The sequence below is a fragment of the Cyrtonyx montezumae genome, unplaced genomic scaffold, assembly GCF_038088225.1.
Source record: "Cyrtonyx montezumae isolate F1298 unplaced genomic scaffold, pur_monq_1.0 scaffold_25, whole genome shotgun sequence".
Classification (NCBI taxonomy): Eukaryota; Metazoa; Chordata; class Aves; order Galliformes; family Odontophoridae; genus Cyrtonyx; species Cyrtonyx montezumae.
The window spans coordinates 10,205,021-10,225,244 of NW_027071992.1; the positions used below are offsets into that span (position 1 = coordinate 10,205,021).

A 20,224-nucleotide genomic window follows, 5' to 3' on the forward strand; every position below is an offset into this window, starting at 1 on the left:
ATGTTTAACTTATGATCACAATGGCAGGCATCCTGCCAACAGGAGTGCATCTATAGGAACACCATTACAGCTTTTATACTTTGTCTCCCCTGCCCTTTTTTCCCATTGGCTGGGTATTCCAGGTACACAACCTTACTAGATTTACATTTGTTAATTGCATTCTGACACCTGTTGATTCGTATTCTACCTCGTGCCAGCAAGGGTTTACATTTGTAAATTACCTTCTGATTCTTATTCTATCTTGCTGCCACCCTGTTGTTTCCAAGATGACTCAGGACTCTTCTAATCCTATTGACATGGTGATTCTCTCCAAGGCCTCTTCCCTTCTGCCCAAAAAACACTTCTTTTGCTCCTGATGCCTCTTCAGACAGGGCCAACTTGCCTTTACTTCTTTGTGCATGTCGTGTGACAAAAATACTACGTTATTGCACAATATATATATTGCATATATATTCACAGTGGCTAAACATAAATTGTTACCAGCGGTACTTGTATATTGCTAATCAGTTGGCAATCTTTGTTTCTAATTGCTGTGATGCTAGATGGTCGCAGAGACCATGGAATAAAATTCTTATCTTGCTCTTATGCAGAAACAACATTATATTCCCACAACAACAATTGTATTTTCAACACAGAACAGATTTCTTACAGGTTTTTCTACAGGCTCGCTTATTTTTCATCTTCATGAATCATCACCTGAGTCGTAACCAACATGCAGACCTTTGGATTGAGCTTTGGAAACCGCGGATGGGAAGGTCAGGGTCAGGCTGTCTAGGGAGGCAAACTGCAAACGCTGCCGGGCTGTCAGCAATGGTTCGTTCCTGAGCTCAAAACTTAAGAGAGCTCACAGAGCAAACAGGGCAGCTGAGGAAAAATAGGTGAATATCATTGCGAAGGCGCACAAGTTGAATCATTTTCAGTTAATGCATTACATAGCCTGTCTTCTACGGTGAGTTGATGCTGGCATGGAAGGCTGTAGAGCTAAACAAGTTTGTTGCCACTTCCGATGTATAAATTATACACGAAAACAAGTTACCATTCACCAATACTGCTTTATTGTCACACTGGAGGCCTAACTATGTTGGCTTAATTTGTAGTTCAGCCTGCAGCTTTTCCCCACACCCCTTTTTTGAGGAAAAACAGCCGTCTGTGCAGGCGGCAGCGTGACACTTCCAAATGAGGCGCAGCTTGTTATCACGCTGCCTCACTGTAGGAATCAGTAACAAGATTTCTGCAAACGCTGTTTGTAACTTTTCGGGGTTTTTGGACAGAGGAGCGGCTGGAAGGCCCGGTGCCGGCTGCTAGGGCGGTAAACCTGCGCCGCGCCGCGTGCCCGCTCCGCGCGTGAGCGCTGTGCCGGGCGGGGCGGCCTGCCGCCGGGCGGCGCCATTCTCGGCACGCTGCCACCTGCTGAGGGGCGGCGCCGCGCCGCGGCAGCGCCGGGATTGCTATGGCAACGTGCGGCGCGCGGCCGGCCGGCAGGGGGCGCTGCGGGCGGGGTGAAACTGAAAGTGGAGGGCTCGGGCCACGGCTAGGCGGGACCTGGCGCTGCGCCGCTCCGGCTCGTATCCCCCGCCCCGTTCGAAGCGCTCGAGGTTTTCCCGGCCCGAGTATGGCCGAGAATTTCGACCGAGCTCCCGGTGCCGGTCGAGGTCAGGGCCGCGGAGGCAGCGTTCTCGGCGGCGCGTCGGAGAGCGGCAGTGGGGCCTGCCCCGGAGGCGGCGGTTCGCACGGCTCCGACGCGGTCGAGCAGCAGCAGAACAAAATGAGTGGCCTCCTCCCCCAGCAGGAGCCCCTGCGGCCTCCGAGGACGGCGGCGCTGGGCTCTGCGAGCGCAGGTACTGGGCCGCCGCGACGGGCCCCGGCCCGGACCCTGGCGCCGCAGGTGCCGCGGAACGGCCCTCGGGGCTGTCCGTGCACATCCCTCTTCCCCGTCCCACCGAGGTTGGGCCCGGCCGGGAGGTCGGCGCGGCCTGAGGGCCTGCGTTCGCGGCCCGTGCTCCTGGCGGGTCCCCGTCGGCGCCGCACGGGGCTGGGCCGGGAAGGGGGCCGTTCCCTGCGCCTCGGCGGCTGCCGTTGTTTGTGCGTTGTGGGCCTGGAGCCGGGGAAAGGCGTAATGCTGCATCGCTGCCTTAGCGCAACTGCCCTCCTTTTGTGCGCACACATCTGTGCGTGCGTGTTATCCATCTGTTAATCCGACTGCAGATGGTCTCATCCTTCCTTGCATTGAAGAAGTCTTTAGCTCTGGCCTAAAGGTTTGACAAAACGTAAACCCGAGCCAGAGGCAGCCCAAGGCCTTGTTGAATGGTTAACTTTTAAGGTGTCGGGATCAGATGATCTTTTCAGTAAACTTAGGAGAGCTACTCAGTAATTTGTGTATTTGGAAATATACAGATTACAGTTTAAAAAATAGGATTTTTTAAAATGTGGTGTGGCTGTTTTGGGGTGGGGTTTTTTTTTTGTTGTTGCTTTTTTATTTTTGGGTGGGTTTTTTTGCAAATAATATACAAGAAGGACAATAGCTTTAAAGAGTATGTTAAAAATTAGTCATGTCTGCTATTTGTTGACCTTTGTAATCTTTCTTTTGCATTTAAAATCTATGAAAAATCCCCAGGGAAAGGAGGTGTATTAGAAGCAGATGTACTGGTTTCTTGTTTTAGCTCTCAGAAAATGTGTTTGTGTTGGAGGGGGGTTGTCCCTCTTTATTTTTCTTCTCTTTTTTAACATTTTGCAATGTGGAAAGGTATCCAGAGTTTCCAAAACTGAAAACTTTACCTGTATTTGAGAAAAGCAGTAAAAATGTCTAAATAAGATTAAGTATGCTTGAAAGTATGTACTGTAAGTAAAAATACATTTAAGGTCAAGAAAGTTCTGTATTATGTGAGAGTTCATAGCAGCCAAGCAACGTCTAAGATAAGCTGTTAACAAAACCTTTTCAGAGCTTCTGCAGCAGACAAGAATCCCGTCTGGATCACAAGTTTTGATTCCTACTTCTGGACCAGAAATGGCAAAACCTCAGGTGGCTGTGACTCCTGTGGCAATGTCAAAGTTATCAGTTAAAGCACCTGAGTTTTACCCATCAGGATACAACCCAAACTTCAATCAGAACTTGGCAGTAAGTGTTAATCTTCTTTTCTTAGCACATAGCAATTTACTTTTATGCTTTCTTGACATCATCAAAGCTACATTTGCTTAAGAAATGCCAGAAATTCAGATGATAACCTTCAGAGTCAAGGTAAAGTGATAGTGGGTGGATATTATGGCATACATGAGTTAGTGGGGGGTGTTTTTTTTTGAAGTTCACATCAGATAACCGCATTCCTTGTTGATTACACCAGACATTGACTCCAGAAACATCTGAATAAGCTATCTTTTTGGAGTCTGCCTGTGTTGCATTATGTCTACAATGCTCTTTAAGTAAAGGCTTAGCTGTGCTTTTATGCAGATTTCTCAAGATTTTGAAGCAGCATGGGAGATGAAGGTTTAACTTAAACTTTATACAAAAACAGTGAAGTGATAATAGGCAACTTTGCTGAAACTAGATTTTGATTAACTAGATGTTTGAGTAACAGATTGAAAAAAAACTTGAGTTGAATCCTAATCGTGGTATTAGTTTTTTGGGTTTTTTTTTCTTGTCAGTAAAATCCTGCTATTTGGTGTTACCTGCTTTGTCAGCTTCCTGAAAAAATGAATATACATTCAGGATAGTACAACTGTTAGCAAAAAAAAACAACATGAATATGCTTCATTTCACATTTTCTGTAAATAATAGATTTCAGTTTCAAGTCCAGAAAATACCATTTAGATTGTCATTCATCTGTATGTGTATAATTGTAAACTTCTGAGGCCAGCAGAAAGCTGTTGCTTTTCAACTATTCTGCAAAAGCATGCAAGCATGTGGGAGCTCCATATTGCTATGTTGTAGGAATATAAGTGATTCAGCTTTTAAGAAAAATAACTTCAAAATCCTAACAGAACCTAGACCATTTATTTGGGTATGTTTGACGTGTTGCAGGGATCCTAATTCATTTATGCTATGCATGGAGTAGGGATCTTTAATACTGAACTAACTGAATTAACTTCATAAATGGAGTTAATCTGCAATAAAATGTAAGTTTAGAGACCTTGTTTTTACACAGATTTTAATCATGAGCTTTAAAATCAGGATCAAGACAAAGTTTTGAGAAACTTTGGTTTCTTTGACTTAGAATTAATACTCTTCAAATTACAAATCACTTTTGTAATGTTCTCAGGAGTTTTTAAACCTGAAAACTCACATTCTTCTTATAAAGTACAGAGTACTTTTGCTATTAAGCATTTACTTTCTTAAGAATAATCTGTTGATATATTGTGATTTAGAACATTATGGTAATAGCTATGTGTGTCTATATAGAATTCAGTCATTCTGTTTGTCTCCAGTTCAGTGCTACTTCTGTGCTACTTAACCTCATTCATACAACTCAAATATGTGTCCTTGTACATGCAACATTCTTTATATAATTATTTGCTGACTTTGTTGTAAGCTTGATGAACATGTATAATGTGAAGGAGAAAAGGCTTATACTTCTGAAGAGAAATCAAACTGATGATAAACTGTTAGCATCTGAATGGAAATGTTTTGAATACTTCTTAGGTATGGGAAAAAAAGAGTTGGCACACTAGCTGAAACAGCCTGAAAGCAGGTTTTGCTCATGGTTCTTTCCTATGGGCTTTCTGATTTTTTAAGTTATGTATATCAGAGGGTTATTTACTATCTGCTTAGCCTTTTCATGGTTCATTCTTTAAGCTTATGAGCTGACTCTTAGTAGAAGAGAGGCAAAGTGCTGATTTTCAGCTTAATTGCACATCCTTTTTCATTGCTAATAACAACATAAAGAGAAGAAATTAGACTGAGAAATCATTGACATTAATGGAAAGTTTCTATTTCATTTTCATGGCTTTGAATCATGAATTTGTAACGAATGTGTAAACTTAAAGGCTTCTGTTTGCCAGCTACTATTTAAAAATAACCAAGAGGAATTTGCTTTATTTTCATTTAGTTGATGCAGTATGTGTTGCTGTATTCTCTGTTAAATCTTAAAATCTGCCAGTAAGAAATGTGACTTATGTTTAGAAGTTACTGAAGCAATTCTGTTTAGTTTTTGTGTTATTACTAGTTACATCACAAAATACCTTCTTTCCTATACAGTTCCTCTCATGTACTTGAATTGTAATCATCCAGAACAGTATTAAACTTTAAAGTGTTACAAACATTCATTTTTGAATAAACAAAATTAGCAGTCCTCTGTTTCATCACCGAGAGTATAAACATTGATTGAAGATCATTATGCTAGCTCCTCTTTTTTTTTAGGGAGCAGGTGTGTTCACTGTCTGCTTTTTAGCCTCAGTAACTGCAAATTAACACAGTAATACCACTGAACTAGTTTTGTTTCATGTCTTCTTTGATCCATTTCCAAAAAAAAATGCAGCTTCGCTGGCTTTAGAAGATCAGTTTTCCTGGCCTAAGTTTATTCATAGGAATACTATACTGTATTTATTGTATTTCTGTATTTTCTCCCTCTCTTGCTTATTTTGGAGCACAGTGGCACTCTCTGTAAGTGCAAAATATTTTGTTTCCAATTTCCAGTTAATTTTCCTTCTACAATTCATTTATCTGCAGCATAGTATGCACACACATGAAGGAAGGGTTTTGAGTCTCAGTTAGGTAGTTCTATTCTTAGAAGGTACACACTTGTTAGCTTGTTAATCTTTCATCCAGTTTAACAAACTGTGTTTGGTTGTTCTTTGTTTTGTGTTATTCTTTGTTCCTTTTTAAGTCTATTGGCATGCTTGTCTGGGAGACCCTAGTCTCTGTAAAAGCATGTTACTTAGTTCTTGAGATGATAGCACTACTGAAGCTTTCTGAAGTACTGAGGTTTATGCTCTCTCAAAGTATTTGTGGACCAAGTAGTAAGAATTGCAGTCACACATGCCGAGCATCGGGAGTTACTGATAACTAAGAGCTGTACTGTTGCTTCTGGAGCTGGCAAGTATAACAACTTTAGGTTCTTTTTAAATATCATGTTTCTTCATTGCTATAGGATTCTTCCTTTGAAGATGGATATGGTGGCTATCTGACTTTGGCGGAATATGTACAAGACTTCCTAAACCATCTCACTGAGCAACCAGGTTGTTTTGAAACTGAAATAGAACAGTTTGCTGAAACGCTAAATGGCTGGGTCATTACAGACGAAGCCTTGCAAGAGCTTGTTGAGCTCATCTATCAGCAGGTAGCCTGCGTGTTCTGTTTTATAATATAGATACAATGCCTTTTGCTATCTAGTGTCCAAAATATGCATAAAAGTATTATGTTATGTAATTGTACCTGTGTAGCATTTCGGGGGTTTTTGTTCTCTCTGTTTATCCTGGAACATGCTGAGAAAGATTTTGCTCCGTACATTTGAGGTTTACCCAAATGTAGGTTTACCCAGTTTCTCAGTTACCTTTACAGTACATCATAACTTCCAGGTTACATGCTAAATTGCAGTTGCAGCACTTAATTAAAGGAGTTGTCTTTGAGTTGCTGTATTTACATAGCAGGTATCAAAGTAATTCGTAAGCCATGTCTCAGTAACATGTTTTGATTCTTTCCTACAGAATATATTCTTCATAATGCTTAGCTACTTCTAATTCCTTGAAGTTTTAAACAACTAACTAGACACCTACAATATACCCTTCTGGAAATATACTTAAACTCACAGGCTTTGTCATTCATTGTTGGTCTAATGGTAACTAGGTCCGGTCCCATTGATGGCTGTGGAAATGAGGACAGAGACCTTAAACTGAACTCTGTACTAATTGGGGAAGCCATTGGAGAGAACAGTTGAATTCAAGCAAATGAACTGTTGTTCCTGTCATTTGGGCTTGCTACAGAGAATGTAGTCACACTTGGACTTGCTATTTATTACATTGGGTGTCTCCCACTTGCTGAGTTGATTGCTTTCAGATACTTGAAGAATGTGAGCAACTCTTATGTTCCTCATCTAAGTGCAGATACTTGCAGAGTTTTTACTGTGAAATACTCTAGACTATATAGAAGCTGCAAGACTGGTTGGTTCTCATGCAGAATTCAGAGTCTTCAGTTTCTTATTATCATACAGTTTCTTATTATACAGCTGCCAAATGAGTACTGTGTTTGGCAGTATCATTTTCTCATCCTTTATTTGCATGCATGGAGGGCAGTGAATAAACAACAAAAGGATTCAGTATAATTTTACAGGAAAAAAAAAAGAAGTGAGGATTCATCTTCATAATAAACTTTTCTTACATTAAATAAACTGAGTTACTTTTCATGCAAATCTTTAATTTTGCCACCTCATCTCCTGGCTTATAACAGGCCTGGTATTGTGGTTGGCTGTTTCTTCCTTAACTGAAAATCATTGAGTCTTAACAATCTGAAACATAAGTTTATGTGGGAAGTGAAATTAATCTCAGTATAGCAAAGAGTTTAGATTTTGTTTGGTTTTTTTTAAATGACAGGAGATGATAGCATTTGAATGTCAGTCAGCTGTGCTTTTAATATTTTTCTGTATTGAGCTTCTGTTTGTGTATGTGTGTTTTCTAGTCCTAGCTTATCACAGAACTTCATTCAAGTTGCTGAGGTGTGCTTATAAGTATCTGCTTCAGTGATTGTAATTAAATCCAGTTGAGAAGATTTGTAGATAGTAGATCTGTGCAAGAAAAAGGCTAAAATGCCAGGGAAAAAAAAAAAAATGAAAGAAATCCTGTGCAGTTCTCCCTTCTTTTGAGGGTCAGGTATCTCAGGCACTCTATAAATATCATCATCTACTTCCCTCTGTTCTTCTGAAGCCATTTACATATATACCGTACCTTGTCATGCTGTACTCTTTCCCAAGGCATACTCTACTGCCAAATGTAGATTCTGGAAAAGAGAGCTCTGAAACTGCATCAAAATTTTTTTTTTTAATTAAGTATTCCTTGATCTTTGATGAAGTGCATGTCCCTGAAGAAGTCTTATTGCCCTCTATATCTCTTTTTTTAAATTAACAGTTTCTAAGTACGTTTTAGACACTCTGTTATAGGTTATAATGGAGAAGTAGAGTTGAATACACATGGGATAAAGCCATGGAATCACAGTGTAGTGAACGTTTATGTTCTGAAATAAGTATAGCAAAGTGTCAAGTATGAAAATTAACATGACAAACAATAATAATAAATCTTCTATGTGATCTAATCAACTGATGTTAAACAGCATTTTCTAAAATGATTTTAAAGGTATATCTCATGACCTAATCATTATTTGTACAAATAATTTATTTATTCTTTTTAATTTTGAAAGGCCACAGCTGTCCCAAACTTCTCCTACATGGGAGCAAGGTTATGTAACAATTTATCTCACCGTCTAACCATTAGTCCACAAAGTGGGAACTTCAGACAGTTGTTACTTAAAAGGTAAGTGTCAGTGTGTCCTTTTATACCTGTTACTCCCTTTGGCTGGGTTGTGCGTCTTCTTCTTTTGTGTATAACTCATAAACTAACATCCAAAGAAGTGTTGTTCAGAATAGGATTTGAAATTGAGATCTATTAAAACAGAGGTCCATGTACTGGATACTGAATATATACATGCTTTATTTTTTTTAACACAAAAACAGGACTCAGTTCAGATTCTGTAGACTCTTCTGAACTCAGAACCAAAATTTACAGAGTAAATTTGAAAGCCAGTCAACTTCAAAAGTATCTTAAAATTGTGCATATGAATACTGAATAATATGTCCTTTACTGGGACTTGTTTTTTTCCTTGAATTACTTAACTGGCTGGAGTTGCTGTGTAAAGCTTTTTCATTGATCATCTAAGTTGCTTTTGCTGTGTAAAGCTTGTTCGTTGATCACTTTATGTACATTAAATAGATGCATAAAATGCAGAATGATCCTCAATTTTTAGGGGCTTACAATTTAATGATTGGACTTCATGGATTACATGATGAAACATCTTTTAAATGGATGAGTCTCCTTTTAAGTCTTAGTGCATGACATTTGAAGAATTAATACATTTTACTTCAGGAGTCTTTAAAAATAATCCTTTTCTCTTTAAGGACTTTTGACTTTCTAAGCATCAGGCTTAATTTAAAAGTTTCACTTAGTACATGGACGTTTACAGGTAAAAGCATGGTAAGCTTAAATGATCATCAGAATGAATTTCTGTAAATCAGGAGCAGTACCTTATGGAAAAGTTGAAAATAATTATTGTCCTTGTTGTAAAGGTGATGAACCTTTTCTCCTTCCTAATGACACTACAAATGATCATTTTTGTCTTGTTTTCTTAACTACATTTGTTACATGAACAATATATTGAATGAAGGAATTCCCTGCTAATAGTGATTACTGTTTTTAAAACAAACCCAATGATAACATTAGCACCCTAAAAATTCAAATGTAAGGTTGCTTATGCTTTTCCATCTACTGTGGATGAAATTGGGATGGGGTGAGAATAAAAAGCCTAACTGTATGAATACATATTCTGTTTCTGGGCCTAAATTTCTATCTAAAATGTGGTATCTCAGCTCTTTAAGTAGTTTGGTTTTCTCAAACATTTCTTAGTCCATTTCTTAATCTCAGTGCATAGGCATTGAGAATACGTTGGAAGTTGTCTTGTTTTCCTTTTACTCTGAACTGGTTTTAAACTGCTGTGTAAACTGGCATTATCCTTAACACGCTTGATGAAGACTGAAAATACTGTGTCACTGCCATATTATCTTAAATTACAAATGCTATTAAATATGTTCATTTTACACCCCCAATTACAACTAAGTTATGCACAGCTGTCACTTAAAATTGTGGCATAAAGAATTTTTCAAACAAGGGTAAAGGCATACATGGCAGTGTGAGCACTACTCTAAAATGGAAGATGTTAACACAAATACATTTAGATGCCTGTGTTAAACTTGCATCCATATTGTAACAGGTGTATTTTTACTTGTCTTCAATATCAGTGCTTGAAACCACAATCATGTCATCATATTTATTTACTGAGAACAAAAAAACCTATGCCTTTGTGAAGTCTTCTCATTTTCCTCACAAATCATGCTTCCCAAAATTCAACATGTATCAGTTTTAACACAGTTCATAAGTTCTTAGCACTGTACTAAATCAGTAGCATATTATGTTAGGATGCCTACAGAGAATAATGATATAATTTTGTTTAATGTTTTCAGGTGTCGAGCAGAGTTCGAAAACAGAGATGAAGCTGCAAAAGGAGATGAAGCTACTCGAAAACAATTTCATGCCTTTGTATTGTTCTTAGGTGAACTCTACCTTAACCTAGAGGTAGGAAGAAAGTTCTTTTTCACGTGGTTTTCCATTAATTCTTGTTGCGTTTAAGCAAACACGGAAATGAGAGGTATTATTTCAGGTATTGTATGTGTTGGGTTTTTTATGCTTTTTTTTACGTAGAAGTGAATAAGTAAAACTTCAGAAATTTAACTGTGTGTCAGAGAAACAAATAAGCAAGAACAGTCAGGATCATATTAAAAGAAAAAAAGTGTATAAATACACTTCTGTTTTTAAAAGCATGAGAATTCATTTAAAAAATCAACCATAATCTACCTTTCCTAAAACTTGTCTGGTCATACCTACTTTTTTGTTGGAAAAATTGGATTGAAGTTCTTTGATATTTTATTTTCTCTTCCAAAATTATCAGATATTAAAACTTAACAAAAGCAGATCAGGATCAATAACACATGTAGCTTAACATTTCACCTCTAGCTGGAGATAAGAAACACTTGAGGGAAGGTGTGGGAGTTTTCAAAATGAGCAATTAGAAATGAGACCTTGAATGGGATTTCTTCTTAAGGTTTGAATCCTTGGATTATACATGAAGCATGTAATTTTTTTAGGTCGCTTTTTCATGTCTGTGATGTATACATACACATTCCTTTTATACGTGACAACCTTACTGCACTCTTAACGTGTGACTTCAGTAAAGTCATCAACTGCTGTAATATGTTTGACAGTATTATTTTTTTACTGGAGTATTTCAAAGGTATGATCTAATGAGATGCTATAGAAGTGCTTTTATAACATGAGGAGTTTTCCAACTTTTCCATTTTTGAACAAAGTGGGCCTTGAAATCTCCTTTTTTGATGAATGTAAAGAGGAAGCTTTACAAGAAATATGGGGGGAGAGAGAGCTTTCCACTTTTGTGGAGTCACTTCTCTCATTTTTAAACAGTTTTCTATAATTTTAAGATACATGAAGAATGCCTTTCAGAACTAAGTTGTTACAACTGTATAGAAGTGTGATGTGGTATCAGGAAGAACTTGAGATTCCAATAGTTCGGGATGATACAGACTATTTGCCATGCATCTTGCAGCTTTTCTCATCAGTCTAGTAACAAAGAGAAAGCTAGAAGTGCACGATTATGCTTAGGTTAGATTTGTAAGAATATTATTCAGTTTGTGTTCTAAAATAGTTGTGCTAGTTGAAAAGTTCTTCCAGCTGAAGAGTTAAACTATGTTAATCACCAAGTAATTAACTATGTTAATCACGGAGCATTTAAGAGAGTAAAATATACCTAAATTAACTTCTGAAACTAAAGTCTTTTAAGAATTTTATTAATGTTTTGCAGATTAAGGGAACAAAGGGACAGGTAACACGAGCAGAAATTCTTCAAGAAGGACTTCGAGAATTACTAAATGCGCTTTTCTCTAATCCTGTGGACAGTAATTTGATATGTGCAGTGAAGCTGCTGAAGGTGAGAGTAGTTTTAAATGAAGGAAAAATAATGAAGTTTTGAAGGGTGAAACTCATCAGCACTATTTGTTTATGTAATTGTATAAAAATTGTATGGTGATTGAAATACAAATGTTAGCATACTTTGTCTTCATCTGTGGTAAGTAAAAATCGAGTACATCGGTGCATACAATAGGAAGTGAAGAGATTGAGATCCAGCCACATATGGTTCCTGCTCTTGAATCCAAGTAGGGAGGTGGAGTGGAGGGAGAAGACAGGAATAAAAAATGAGGGAAAGTGAGAGAAAAGTCAAGTGAAAACCTGCTTCGTGCCAGAAGCTAGACAGATTCCTTGGTCACAGAGTTGAGATCCAGGCTAGCAGTGGTACTGTTATCACAGTTCCTTTTACAGATCAGTAAAGTGATAAATAGAGATTTATAATTACTGGTAAGTAGAAGTTCAGAATTGGTTAGGTAAAGGAGAGAGGTTAGTTTCCTAATCCGCATGAGCATTAGTGGAGTTGAGCAGCTGTCATCTTTGGATATCTCCATTGGGATGTTATTGCATGCCCTGTGAATGCTTTATCTGCATGCCTCAGAAGAGAAATGGGCATTGCAAAAGTTAGTGGATTGTGCTTCTGTAATGCATAGAGTGAAGGTAGCATGTTTTATGGAAGCGTTGCTCATCAGAAAGATGAGCATTTTTGCTTTCTTTTTTTAAGTGCTTGAAGACTGGGAAGAGAAAATTGAGGAGTTTTGGTTAAGTGATTACTTTTAAAAGCTCTGATAGATAAGGAAACGTATCCTTAAAGCATTTAGTTTCTGAGATAATAGGTGTATCTCAGCTTTGAGAATAGTGAGGGAAATAAAACTGCAATAGAGGAAGTGTGTATGGGCTTTTATGCTTTACACTGTCAGTAACACAAAATTTACTTTTTTTTTCATTAATTCCATTATGAACTTGAGCAAATAAAAATAAACTATATGCTAGTTCAAAAGTACTAAAACACAAGGCCACATACAAAAGCAATAGAATTGAAGCAAAGTAAGCAGTCCATTTAGCTCTTCTGCTGCTTCTGTTGTGGGAGGAAACAGTGACCAACTGGAATAATTTGTAGGGTTTGGGGCATGCTTTCTGTTCTGAAAGATACTGAGAAGCTAAGATCTATCACTTTCATTTTCTTGGGATTTTTTGTTTGTTTGTTTGTTTCACCAAAATGTTCTATCTATCAAATCCTACTTCATTGTCTGAATGTTACAGAACCTATTATGTTGACAGCTTCTTAAAGTTTTCTCTGGTTTGCTTTTTGAAAAAATGTACTATCCCTTGTATTTAGTTGACAGGCTCAGTTTTAGAAGATGCTTGGAAAGAAAAAGGAAAGGATGATATGACTGAAGTGATTCAGAGAATTGAAAATGTTGTATTGGATGCAAACTGTAGCAGGTGAAAAGATAAATTTGTTACTTGTTTTGTTTGTTTTACTAAACAGAAAAGCTTAAAAATCCTTAAGAATACTGAAACATACTTTCACAACAAAACATCTGTTCATAAAAATTGAGGTCCTTTGAGGTAACTTCGTAGCTATTTTTCAAGGTTTTTTTCTGTTTGTTTTTATTCTCTGTCAATAGATGTGATTAATGATATTTATGTCTTGAAATCTCTCTTAAGTACTTTATGCTTTCAAAGCAAGTGCAATTATAGTAGTGACAATATCTCCTTTATACTTTTAAACCAGAATTTAAGCCTTAAATATGGTGTTTTTAAATCACTAGGGGCAAAACGGAGTAGAGTTGTATTGGTTTTTGGACATATGTTTTTGGCAAGGTCATACTACAGGCTGCAAAAAGTAGAGGAAGCTGATGAAGATACCTCCTCAATATTTCTTCCTCTCTCAGTAAGAAATCTGTGAAAGAAGCAACTTCTCTTATTTTAGGGAAGTAAAGAGAGGTGATATTTATTGTATTGGAGACCTTACTTTTGCCCCCTGGAGTACACAATTTCAGCTTGAAGTAGGGGGCTACATTCAGGAGCATAAACTAGATGTTTGATACCACTGACCCACCGTCCTCCCTGTTCTGCCCACTACTACCCTTTCATTAAAAAAAAAAAACGATTTGTTATTCAAGTTGTGCTGCAGATTTGTTATCTTGAGGAAAAGCTGCAGTAGTTTCTATTTTGTATGGGCTCCCTGCATCAGCTTGGGTGAGGTATCTCTCTAGTGTTTGTAGAATAACAGATGCCCGTTTCCTTGCTTAGCAAAAGAACATTCTAACTTCTGTGGTATTCCTGTTTGGTATTACCAGAGATGTGAAACATATGCTTCTGAAACTAGTAGAACTGCGATCAAGTAACTGGGGTAGAGTTCTTGGAACTTCTTCACATACAGAAGCTACTCCTGAAAATGACCCAAACTATTTTATGGTAAGAATGTACTTCAGTTCCTTAATTTAATATGAATTTGATTCATAGATATCTGTATAGCTAAAAACTTCAAACAACTGCTTCTTTGAATGCATATGATTTACTCTACAACTTTATTCTTAGAATGAGCCAACATTTTACACTGCTGATGGCATTCCTTTCACTGCAGCAGATCCAGGTACAGCCTGTTTAATGTTTATCTTCTTTAACAAGTTGTAATTAATTGTAGTCTTGCCAAAGTATATATGAAGTTCTTTGTAAAATGACTGAAATTCTTGCAGTTTAGAAGACAAAATTATGTATGAATTTCTGGCTTTGAATTGTACAAAACATTCTTTATTCAAGGATTGAAAATATAGATATTTGAAATTGAGGATATGTATTTTAGTTCAAAGTATTCCTCAATATTCGGTCTCTTTGCAAGACCAGAAAACTTTGTCTTTTTATACATTGTTACAATCAGGAAATAATTACTGGATTGGTTAAGACCACCTAGATCATCAGTTCACTAAATTATGTCCCTTAATGCCTAGCGTTTGTTTTCTATCATCTGGATACAGCATAGTATGGTGTTATTTGAGGTTATGGTATCTGTGACCATCTTCACAATTCTGTGGGATGATGGATATTCTTAGAGCTTGTTTGATGTCCTGAAAAAATTCTGTAGATTTTTCTCCTACTGTTTCATTCAGTTCATGGTTTCATTAAATAAGCTACTTTCAAATTGCATAGATAATTGTTAATTTAGAAGTCTAATCTTACTATATATTACTCCATCTGTTTTTTTACTATGCCAGATTATCAAGAAGAATATCAAGAGCTCCTTGAAAGACAGGATTGGTTCCCAGATTATGAAGAAAATGGAACAGATTTATCTGGAGCTGGAGATCTGTATGTTTACTTCTAGAATATCTTTCCTAAAGATAATTTTGTAGATACTAGTTGTTGTTACTGCAAACTTAACAATGCAATCCTGAAGAAATTAAATAATTATTACTCAACTCTACAATAGAAGCTAACTATTTGTTACAGTGTATGTTGTTTTGTAATCACACACATTCAAAACAAATATTTATCCTTCTGAATATTGCAGTGAATTTCACTTACTTCTGAACAGGTGCAAACTTTGCAGTATTTTTTCAGCATTAGTAAAAGTGAAGCACCTGAGCTTCAAGCATTGTGAGACTTGTGAGACGGTCTGAGTAGCTAGAGATGATGACAATATTCAGCCTTTCAAAGGGGAGGTTGCCAAGTGTTTCTCCTTAGCATAAACAGTATTCCCCTGTCACGTGGCTGTTAAGTATTTTTGTAAAACAAGAAAACCAACCTAGTAGCAAAGGGGTAAACAGTAGATGAGAATATAGTCTGATTTTCTGATAATGGTTTATAGGAACCTAATTGGAAAACAGTAGAAAGAATGGGGTATAAAACAAATTGCTTTGGAGCTTTGTGCTCATCTTGTTGAAAGAGACTTGAATTTAAAAAGTATTTTCAGTGTTGGCTTCGTTTGTTGAAGTTCACTCTTATTGAGTGCTGGCCTGAATCAGTATTTAAATTAGAAGACTGGGATGGCAGCTAGCTAAGGGTACTCACAGGAACTGTGGGATGGACATAAACTAGAGATGCCATCAGGAATCAACAGGTTAATACTGAAGTAAAAATACCTGAACTGATGTGCTTATAAGACCAAATTAAATGCAAGATACAGACAGATAGTACTTAAAAAAAAAGAAAGTATATCTGGAGTGGCATGTGGAAAACTGACTCAGCTTTTATGAAAATTGACTTCAGAACCATCTTTGCTGAAAGCTTAAGAAAAGCTTGTACAGATGTATAGTATTGATCTTCTGTCAGCCATGTCTTGTGGCTTTCATCCAGGAAAAGGATTCCCTGTGTATCCACACTGCCAAAAGAGAAAGAGGACTATTATTTAAAACACAGTGCTCAAGAAAAAAAATTACTTTTTTTAATATCTCCCCAACAGTTATCATGATTTTGTGCAAAACCTAACATTTCTGGCCCCAGTACTGATATGTGATTGCCTTGTTTGGAACTCATGCACAGATTACCTCAAAGAACTGCACATGTGCTGAGAGTTGTTAGCTGCAGACTTTTAAAGAATTAGATACCCACCCTATCATAAACAGAATGGCTTGGGTTGGAAAGGGCCTTAGAGATCAACTAGTTTTTCTGCCATAGGCAGGGTTGGCACCCACTACCTCAGGCTGCCCAGGGTTCAAACCAACATGGCCTTGAATGCCTCCCAGGATGGGGCATACAAAACTTCTCTTGGCAGCCTGTTACAGTGCCTCACCACCCTCCAAGTAAAGAGTTTTCTCTTACTATCCAATGTGAATCTCTATTATTCTAGTTTAAAACCATTTCCTCTTATTCTACCACTATCAAAGCAGGTAAAAAGTTGGTCTTAGACCTGTTTAAATGCTCCCTTTCATTTAAGTGGTCTTTCTGCAGCTGCCTTATACAAGCTGAACAAGTCCACCTCCCTCAACTTTTTTCAGAGTAAAGGTGTTCCCAGCCATCTGATCATCTTTGTGGCCCCTTCACTTCCTTCTTGTTCTGAGGGCTCCTTGGCCTGAAACTGCAGGTGGGGCCTCACAAGGGCAGATTAGAGGACAGTCACATTCCTCCTCTCCCTGTGACCTCTCTTTTCATAGAATCATTTACATAGAACCATTAAGGTTTGAAAAGATCACTAAGATCATGTAGTCCAATCGTCATCCTCTCACCATCATGCCCATTAAACCATGTCCCTCAGTGGCAACAACTACCCTGCTCTGGATAGCCAGCAGGTCAAGGGAGGTGGTCCTCCCCCTCTTCTCTGCCCTGGTGAGGCCTCACCTGGAGTACTGTGTCCAATTCTGGGCTCTCTGGTACAAAAAAGTCAGGGATCTCCTGGAAAGAGTCCAGGGAAACAGAGGGACACAAAGGGCCTGGAGCACCTCCTGTATGAGGAAAGACTTGAGAGCCCTGGGTCTGTTCAGCCTTGGAAAAAGAGGGCTCAGAGGGGATCTGATCCACATCTATACTTACCTAAGGAGTGGGAGGCAAAGGGACAAGGCTGGACTCTTCTCAGCACTGTGTGGCAATAGGATGAGGGGAAATGGCCACAAACTGATGCATAGGAAGTTCCACACAAATGTGCATGGGAACTTCTTCCCAGTGCAGTGACGGAGCAGTGGCACAGCTGCACAGAGAGGTGGTGGAGTCTCCTTCTCTGGAGACGTTCCAGACCCGCCTGGACGCCTGCCTGTGCAACCTGGGCTAGGGAGCTGCTTTGGCAGGGGGTTGGACTGCATGATCTCTGGAGGTCTCTTCCAACCCCTGCAGTTCTGTGACTACCTCTTTCCTGAGAAGCCTGATCCAATGCCTGACCGCTCTTTCAGAGAATAAGTTTTTCCAGATATCCAATCTGAGCTTTCCCTGGTGCGACTTAAGGCCATTACCTCATCCTGTTACTAGTTACTTGGGAGGAGAAGCTGCTGCCCTCCTCCCTCCGCCCGTTACAACCTCCTTTCCAGTGGTTGTAGAGAGCAGTAAGGTCTCCCTTGAGCTTCTTCCAGACTAAACAATCCCAGTCCCTCAGCTACTCCTCTTGTGTTCCAGTCCCTTCACAGCTTTGGTGCTTTTCTTTGGACACGTTTCCAGGCCTTACTATCTTTTTTGTGGTTAGGAGCCCAAAACTGAATGCAGTACTCCAGGTGTAGCCTCTCTGGTGCCAAGTACAGAGGAACGATCACCTCCTTATTCCTGCTGACTACACTATTTCTGATACAAGCTAGAATGCAGTCAGCCTTTTTGGCCACCTGGGCACACTGCTGGCTCATGTTCAGCTGTCTGTTGATTAATACCCCCAGGGCCTTTTCCTCTTCAGTCTTCCAGCCACCCTGCCCCGAGGCTATAGTCATGCATGAGGTTGTTGTGACCAAAGCAGAGGACCCAGCACTTTATCTTGTTGAACCTCACTCACACAGCTGGCCTCAGCCCATCAGTCCAACTATCCAGATTGCTCTGTAGGGTCTTTGTGACCGCAGCAGATCAACACTTCCCCCAAGTTTGTGTTATCTAGAAATTAATCAAGGGCTTGCTCAGGCTCCTCAGTGCAGCTCAGGGTACAGATGGCCTTCCAGCCGCAAGCACACAATGCTGGCTTGTGTCCCTCTTTCTGACCATTAGAACCCCCCAAGTCATTCTCTGCAGGGTTGCTCTCAGTTAGTTCTCCCAGGCTGAACAGGTCTGGGATTGCCATGACCTAAGTACAAACCTGAGCACTTGGCCGTGTTGAACCTCATTAGGTTTACTGGGCTCACTTCTCAAGCTTGTCAAGGTCCTTGGTAGCTACATCTCTTCCTTTTGTCATATCAGCTGTTCTGCTTAGGTGGTGTCCTCTGCAGACTTGCACAGAATCCCACTGTCAGGGTAATTAATTAATCAAGATGATGAAGAACACCAGTCCCAAGGCAGGTTCCTGAGGGACACCACTCACTACTAGCCTCCACCTGGACATAGAGCCACTGACCACAACCTTCTGTCTGTGACCATCCCACCAATTCTGTTTCCACTTAATAGCCTGCCCTTCAAATCTATATCTTTCCAATTTGAGATAAGGGTATTTTGTGGGACCATGTCAAATGCCTTGCAGAAGTCTTGGGAGGAGGTGTCTGCTGCCCTTCCTTTGTCTGCTGATGCCATCATTACATCCTAGAAGGCCACCACATTGATCAGGCATGATCTGCCCTTGGTGAAGCTGTGTTGGCTGTCTCAGATCACTTTCTCAGATGACATGTGCCTTCAGATATCTTCCAGGACACTGTGTTCTATGGTCTTCCTACTAGAGGGGAGAAAGAAAGCTGTTAAGTGATCCCCATCACTTTTCAGTGCTGTTTCAAAACTGTGGTAGTCTTCATTCTCTGCAACACTGATAATCATTAATGGAAATCCAGTCTTTCTCTGGCCTAAATATAACAGTTCTTTCCTGGAGAAAAAAAAATAAGTGGCTGGCTACAATTTAATAGGAGGTACTATAGTACACATGCAAAGGAGAGATAAATTAAGAGTGCCTTCTTATGTGTATCAACAAATCTAGTGTAAGTTGTCCATATAGTAATGTCTTCAAGCTCATGTGCAAACATGACAGTTGATGCAGTGTTTGAACTAGGATGGTGACTAACTGAAGACTATGCTAGTGATCCTTTTTGCAAAAAGATTAGCACAAATTCAGTAGGAAATTTTGGAAAGAAGTTGTTTTATATTGTATTACCACTTCGTATGTCATCCAGGATACTTCCTTAACCTAGTAGTTAACGTGAGATGACCTGAAATGGTGATACTGTAGTGATTTGTACCTGTCTGTGCTGCTTAGAGGCTTTTATTTATTCTCCATGCCATTATTTTTTTTCCTCTTCGTTCCCTTTTAGTTAATGTTACAGTTAACTACTATTTATAAAGGTCCATTTTATTTTTGCCATTTCCATGTATATTTTACCAGTATACTGTTGCTGAAAGTGTATACTTAAACTTACTTTTGGTGTTGCGTTTTCTTTTTTTTGTAGATGTTTTGATGACATTGATGATGAGATGGATCCAGAAATTGAAGAAGCATATGAAAAATTCTGTCTAGAATCAGAACATGGGAGAAAACAGTGAGATGTTACACATAAATATTATGTTTATTAAAGCAGTTTAGATATGGTTAGAGTGTAAGGGGATGCAAAAATTGAAACATTTGTACCAAAATAAGAAAGTTGAGTTTCTCCAACAACAAAAAAAAAAAAAGACACAGTTTTCCTTTTGTTAAACAGAACCTGCCAAAAATTGTAATCTTATGCCCTGTATCTTAAAATGTTGTGTATATATAATAGTTTACTTTATGTACAGGTATACAGACAATGTTTTGGCTGCAATAAAAATTCATCTTAAAAATATCATAATGGAAATTAAATTTTAACTAAAGCAGAACTCTGAAATTTCCCTTGCGGGAGAAAGGAGAACAATTTGATCTTTTAATTGCTTGCTTGTTCTAATATGCAGTAGAATTCTCCCATCCCTTTTACTATAC

At 38.7% G+C, this 20,224-nt stretch overlaps 1 protein-coding gene across 2 annotated transcripts; it reads left to right on the forward strand.

The window, feature by feature from the left end:
• Positions 1-1,523: 1,523 nt before the first annotated feature.
• Positions 1,524-20,224, forward strand: PAIP1 (poly(A) binding protein interacting protein 1). 2 transcript variants are annotated; one of them, XM_065739948.1, is made up of 11 exons: positions 1,525-1,838; positions 2,940-3,115; positions 6,081-6,269; positions 8,339-8,451; positions 10,212-10,323; positions 11,624-11,749; positions 13,064-13,170; positions 14,031-14,148; positions 14,272-14,326; positions 14,946-15,039; positions 19,719-20,224. In XM_065739948.1, the coding sequence occupies exons 1-11, from the start codon at positions 1,613-1,615 to the stop codon at positions 19,810-19,812; spliced, it is 1,410 nt and encodes a 469-aa protein (XP_065596020.1). In that variant the 5' UTR covers positions 1,525-1,612; the 3' UTR covers positions 19,813-20,224. The 2 variants fall into 2 exon arrangements, with proteins under 2 accessions (XP_065596021.1, XP_065596020.1); XM_065739949.1 differs by lacking the exon at positions 14,272-14,326 and having other exon boundaries at positions 1,524-1,838.

Excerpts from the sequence above, each read along its gene's own strand:
- PAIP1 (XM_065739948.1), top strand. The coding sequence starts at position 1,613 with ATGGCCGAGAATTTCGACCGAGCTCCCGGTGCCGGTCGAGGTCAGGGC. Across the intron at positions 3,116-6,080 it reads ACTTCAATCAGAACTTGGCA|GATTCTTCCTTTGAAGATGG; the intron begins GTAAGTGTTAAT and ends TCATTGCTATAG. Across the intron at positions 6,270-8,338 it reads TTGAGCTCATCTATCAGCAG|GCCACAGCTGTCCCAAACTT; the intron begins GTAGCCTGCGTG and ends TAATTTTGAAAG.